Genomic DNA, 6591 nt, shown 5'->3' with positions numbered 1-6591 from the left:
GACTGCGGTTTCCCCGTAAATTAGATTATTAAATCAATGTCAACACGAGTATCCCGAAGGGGTCGTTCGTACTTTCGAGTTGACTGTTATGCCATGCCAGCACGAGCAACGGAAAGCTTTCCGGTGGGTTCAAGTGATGAAACCCGTGTCAAAGTTGAGCAAAGAACTGTGAGCAGGCACTAAAATAGAGCGACTGGGACGGTATCCTGCCTAATCTTATCAAGCAAACCTTTTTGGGAGATGGGAGGACTTTTGCAACTTTTTGCTCGTGGAATGGACCTTCCAAAATTCGTTTTTTTGTTTCTCGTTGTTGTTGGTGTGTTACATTGTGCCTGCGGAACTTATGCAGTGGGGACGCAAAAAAGTGAAACAAAAAGACTAAATTATCATTAATGCTGTGTTATTTCTCATCATTTAGGCGGCCGAAGAATTGCGCCAGTGACGAAAAGAGACGGGTTTTTTTGTGGTGGTGGTGGTGGTGGTGGTGCCTGCTTGCTTGCTCTGTTTTGACTGGCTAACACAGCCGTCACATCCTTGGGACGTGTTTGCTCGCTGGTCTCAACAGTGTGTTTTTTCGCTTTATTTCAAGTTTCGAGCTGGTTGAAAGAAGGAAGAAGCATATAAAACCGTACTCACTGCACAGCGTCAGGGGCACGATGACGCAAACAAGGCGTTTGGGAAATAATTTCAAGCAAAGATTTATTCCACTCGGTCTGCCAGATAAACCGCGGGGAGGTTGGCTAACCGTGCAAGACGCCGGGGTCCAAGTCCACCATCACATCACCACCGTTGGTCGGGTTGGTTAATTTGAAGTTTTATTACTGTTTCATAATCCACCACGTAATGCTGGCTGATTGTTGGATGATCATGCTGAAGAGCTGGCCAGAGCAATGAGAAATAAATCTCCACTTCAGTGGCCGGCAGCAAGGGGTGAAAGTCGGGCTCGCCCCGTTCACGTATTGAACATTAGAAAGCTCCATCGCCTGGCTGCAATGAAACCATCATCATCATCAAAATCGATAGCAGATGTTTTCGATTGAGTTTGCCCCGGAAATCGAACTGCATGAAGGCGTTGGAATTGCATCTTCTTCTTCTTCTTCGCTCCATCGTGTTTAATTAGAAACTATGGAAAAAGTATTGCGGGAACGTTTTGCTGTTTCGTTTTTGCTGCACTCTCTTTCTCGTCTGCCCCACACACACTCACACACAAAGGCAATCGCAATTTACTCTTTAATTAACACCCCGCAGGAAATGGTTCTTTTAATTTTGCTCTCGGGGCCGGTACGGCACGGGCACTGCGCCGTGCAGCCATTCTAGATCCATTAGAGAAGCGTCGAAGATCTGCTGCTTCTGATCCGGTGAAGTGCAAAAATTAAGACCACATAATAACCTTGAAAACTTTTACCCGATACTACGCGGAACGAAAGGGCGTTGGAGGAACTGTGCTAAGAAAAACGGGGGTTTTGAGGTTGTGAAGCTGTTAAAGCTGTGGTCTCGTTGATAACCCGCTCGCAGGAAGTGAAGCGAGCGAGCATCATTCTACTATTTGCACTGAAAAGACCTCCCCGGAACCTGGGGAGGGGATGGTCAATGAATATTTGAAATTTTCATTTTAAAACAACGAGTTGGGTTGGGCAGTGGGATGGAGGAAGCAAAATCAAACAGCACACGAACGAATTCATGTTTGATTCATCCAGTGCAATACCGGGAAGGACGAGCCTCGATCCTCTCAGCCAGAATCTTCTCATTGCATAAATCTGACCCGAGCAGGCATGTCAGAGGGAACTGGACACAAAGCCGAGGACACACGGGGCAAAACGAAAACTGAACCCCATCGTCATCATCAAAAGCATGACAACTAGCTTTTTTTCGAGCTGAAAGCGAGCTGCTGAGCGCTACTGTGCTTTATTTTGTGTTTCCATCCTGCGTGGATGAGTTTTCCACGACCACACCAAAGGCGATAAGACGGACGTGGTAAGCCAAATAGGGGGAAGGCGCAAAAAGCACTTACCGTAATAGAACGGCCAAATAGATGAGGCTAGTAGGTAAAAAACCACGAGACTGCAAATCTGTGTGAGTAAGCTTGATAGAGCTTGAAATACACAAAGAGGGAGAGGCACTCTATTGCCTCAAACAGGGCGAAAAAAAAGAAAACAAACCAGAATGTCAGTGCATACGATGTACACGACCACGACCACGAAGACGAATGTAATGACGGCTTTCGTAATATTTTTACTTGCACTTTTGTGCCGTGGTCTAGCAGCGAAGCACGGGCACAGACACCGGCGTGCCCATATGTTCGGCTCGGTACACTGCTGATGCCCGACCACGATAATGATGGCGATAGAAACCCTCCGAGCGGGGAGGGAGACCATCATTGTAGCACGGTGCAAAAGGCCTACGGTGAAAGTTATGCAACAGACGTGTGAGGGCCTACAGACATGGTTTTTTTGCGCTTGAGAGGCTGCACGGTCCGAGCGGTGTGGTTGGGCACAGTACGCTGTATTGCTTCGTTTGTTGTTCCGTTGGCATCTCGTTACCGTTCACCGAGAGTTTTAGTAAGCGAAAGTCAATTTCTAGCACACACACACACACAACAAACCCTCACATGTGCATGGAGACAACTTTTTTCGGGGGCCCTTGGCATAGGGCAGCCTCTTCTCTCGACCTCTGCCTTCTATTGCTTGGGTGCTTAATGGAGCTGTTGAGCGTTGGACACTTGATGTCCCGGTTTGCTAACGAACGGCATACGCATACGGGAGAGCAAAGCAGGGCCAAAAGACGCCCTGATGAAAGCCGGTGAAGTGGCCAGCCTGATGGTACTTCACCGTAGCTAACGCAACTGTCAACGATCGTACCGACGGCACAGCATGCCATTGATACTGAGGTTTTGTGTGCCGCACTGTACGATGCCGCCGGTTGCCCTTTGCTCGTTCACAGCCATTTGTGGCGAGGTGGATGAAAAGCGCCCCCCAAAAAGCTGTTTGAGCCGTATTAGCCGTAACATCACATTAATACGTGGCAATGATTGCAGGGTGTTTCGCTTACAAACTATCGCAGGCTCGGAAGGAATTCCCGCAGCAGGGATGCAAGCATGAAGTTACGGAAAAGTCCAACTTTTCCCCGCCCAAAACTATACCGGCACTCAGCTGCAGGAGAGCGAGCCAAAAAAATAAGCTAAAAGTTAGAAAAAAGCGCCATTCAACATGACCACCAAAAATGGCCAACGCTTTCAAAAAGCCAACCCCAACCCATGTTCGCTGTAAACAAGTTCGCTAGAAGCAGGATGTTCGTATTTAAATTTATGATAGTTTGCAATTTCTCTGTCCCTTCTCGTGGGACGCAGAGTTCGGTGTGAGTTTCGGGTGGCGCAACGATGGCTCGTGGGTGGAACCGGTACGGATCGATACAGTACCACCACCCTCCGCGGCCCCACGCTCGTAGTTGTAGTTGGAAGTTATTTTGCTGCGTCCATTTCGGGGACTGCGGAAGACTGGTTATCTCCCACGCTACGGCTTGCTTCTAATGTTGTAGCTGTGAGCATGCCGGAGGAGGGTGTTTTTCCTTCCCAGTTTCGCTGGCCCTTGCGGTTTGAAGTGTTTGTGGCAAAATTTCTTTTCCTGCGTTCGTTTGCCGTACTGGAGGAGGATTTATTGGCGTTGCAGTTGCGCCCAGCAGCAAACAAGCAGCTGAAGCGAAAAAGGTTCTGAAAGCTTACCAAGAGAGCTCATCGCAAACTGCAATAACTCATGCGCTTTCGAATCGATTACCAATCCCAACGGCGCACAACTTTGCTGCTGAGTGTCAATTTGAAGAATCGACGTGATTATGTGCCCTGGCACGGCGTGGAGCAGCACAGTTACGCACAGCTATATGGCGAAATATGGCAATCGAGAACAATTAGGCAAACCGCCCGGCCCCGTACATTAGCGGCACGCTCGATTGTGCACGCTGGCAATCAATTATTCTGATTTCCGTTTTTGGAGCGAACGCCTCACGCCCAAACGAGCATCACGGCGCTGCGAATTTACAATTCGCATACGCGCATCAAGCGAGCGTGCACGCTCGAATGGGATAGCGATAGCGGGAAGCGATTAAGAACTGCAACGGGCGCAGCTGACCGTGAAATAAATCCACCATCGACTGGGATGGAGTTGGCCGGGGAGGGGAGCTTTCGCGCACTGGTCAAATATTCATCCACCGGGAAAGGGGAAGGAATTATCGGCCGACGAACAGGGAGCGAAAAGCGAGCAAGGGGAGGTTAGAAATATATAATTCCAGCTATTCCAATTACACGCCACCGTTCGGTTCGCCGGGCCGATATTGGATGAAAATATGAAAGCTCGCGTTTCTCCCGATCGGAAAAATGACGGCCGTGGCGCAGCTCCACGTTTTCCTCGTTTTTGGGGGGTAGTGTGCTCGCGCTATGTTTCCGGTCGAGTTAATTGCGCTGCGCCTCTCTCTTTCGCTCTCTCGGGTTAATCTCCCCGTGCTTCATTCGCTGACGCGTCCGATGCAGCAAAGAGGTCAGACGCGTTGGAGAAAACTCTAATCGGAATGGTTTTTTTCTGCTGCTGCTGTTGCTGCTTTTTCCGCATCCAAGCTCTTTCCATTATCACCTTACCTTGCAACACCGTTCCTCACAGTAGTGGGCGAAAGGCGCTGGGGTGGGGGGCTGGGGTGAAACAAAAGAAAAACGCGCAGGAGAAATTGCCCGACCGCAAAAGCCACGAAGAAAGCTAAAATTGGGGCCACTTGTGAAGATGAACGCGTTTTGATCGTTTTGGGGTGCGTGGTTCGTTCGGTGCTCGCGCTCGCGGACGAATTTTGCCAAATTTTCCACACCCCGTTGGGTAGTTTTGGGGCGAGACGAGAAGCAATCTAGTCCAAAGACCCCCACAACACCTGGACACTTAACGGGGGGGAAGGGATAAGAAGTAGCGTGAATAATGTTTAATTTCCCATCGTACGCCTAATAATCGGAGCCATTTCCGAGGTTAAAGGGATGTGTTACGTTTAACGATTAGTCTTAAGAAGCGTTTTTGTTTTTTTTTGCAAGGTAGCTGCATGGGTAAGATACAAGAAGGTGTTAGCTAGGAAGGGTCTAAACTAAACACATAAAGGCTTTGGTTTTATGTTGGGCAGGAGAGTAGGTTTAAACATGGATTCCCGACATTGAGTGTTAAATTCTGGGAAGGGCAGGCAAGCGTACGGATTACGGGTTTTTCTATACTAAAACACCTGGCAGGTTTGCTAGTGCGACCAATATTGTTAAAGCACATTAGGGCCACACCCTACCGGACCCGTCGAACATACCTTCCACTTCAGGTCTGTGGTGGAGAAATTGGTCTCCTTGTGCACGGTCGGTGGCATCTTTGCTACAATCTTTGCTCAGAGCGTGCTACCGTAACAGTAGCGAAATACGATGTTTGAGTTTGTGTGTGTTTGTGTTTGTGTGCATGAGAAGAGAGAAGAATTAGGAAAGATTAGAAGAGACTAAATTTTGATGCTAGAATAGAGACGAATTTTCACTAGATAAAGGAAGGAAAATGGTAAAGAATTAAGAAAGGGTTTTGTGAGAAAGGCGCTGCAAAGACCTTTCATCTTCAGGGAGTTCATCTCCGGGAAGGAACGCACAAGCACAGACCGGAAGACACACCTTGGCAGTTCGGTCAGCCTATGCAGAGCTTTTCATCCGAAAAGCCACCAACTTGTTGCCACTAACCCTCCCCAACAGCTGTGGACAGTTAATTCCACGTGCAAAAGATCTTCCGGGGAGTCTGTTTTCAAGAACACGTATTACACTGTACAACGATCTGAGTACGATGTTGCAAGCACGCTGTAGTTTTGCACCGTTTTGCACAGTCACTGGTGGACAGGTACACTCCGAACAAAGATGATCGATTTCGTAAGCAACCCCTCTCCCCTTGGCAGAGCGGAGTGGGACTTTTCGCAATCGCTAACCGGTTTTAGGGGTAGGTACACAGAACTGCTTAGTTGCACTGATTTCCCGGGGTTTCTTTACCGCTTGCTGCCTACTAACAGTGAGCGCGGACTTGTGTTGTGTAACGACATTACAAAAAAAAACTGGAAAAACTATTCACTCTATGGCGGCTGGAAACGACGAGGATCACTCGCGATCGGGTTTGGAGCGTGTTAAGGCTACTGCCGGTTGGTGCATACCTTGAAGGGTTTTGGTACGGCTGGTACTACTAACAACGAGATGGGAATCACGAACACGACGGTTCACACTCTTTGGTACGGTGACTGCTGCTGCAGGAAGTGGGGAGAGAGATCTGTGTGGTTTTGGGCTGGTTTGCTTTTGCTCGCACTGTGTGCACTGCTGAACCGCTGGAACCGAACTGAACGATGCTCTTCGGTGTGCCGGGAGGTAATATTTAAAGAACCGCACACACTACCGTAGCTCTGGCTCCAATACAGACGCACCGCGGCTGCATTAAAGGGGTGGGGGCGAGGGTTTTAGTGCGATCTTCGGCCTGGCGAAGAGATCACGCGCAGCAACGTATACGGACACAGTGTGCGCGCACACACACGCACCTGCATAAACCCTCAGTTTGGAGAGAGAGAGAG

At 49.0% G+C, this 6591-nt stretch overlaps 1 protein-coding gene across 2 annotated transcripts in view; it reads right to left on the bottom strand.

Moving 5' to 3' along the window:
* The window catches only part of LOC120896140 (alpha-tocopherol transfer protein-like), a 10103-nt gene extending 3721 nt beyond the window's left edge, over positions 1-6382 (bottom strand). Inside the window, exons 1-2 of one of the 2 annotated variants that reach the window (XM_040300043.1) lie at positions 6184-6382; positions 5317-5401 (exon numbers count right to left, since the gene is read on the bottom strand). In XM_040300043.1, coding sequence (XP_040155977.1) covers positions 5317-5373 — 57 coding nt within the window. In that variant the 5' untranslated portion in view covers positions 5374-5401; positions 6184-6382. The remainder of the gene's footprint in view (positions 1-5316; positions 5402-6183) is intronic. The other variant, XM_040300044.1, reaches the window with a different exon arrangement.
* Positions 6383-6591: the final 209 nt, after the last annotated feature.

The sequence above is a fragment of the Anopheles arabiensis genome, chromosome 2, assembly GCF_016920715.1.
Source record: "Anopheles arabiensis isolate DONGOLA chromosome 2, AaraD3, whole genome shotgun sequence".
In the NCBI taxonomy this organism is placed as follows: Eukaryota; Metazoa; Arthropoda; class Insecta; order Diptera; family Culicidae; genus Anopheles; species Anopheles arabiensis.
This window is presented reverse-complemented; position numbering and strand designations above follow the sequence as displayed.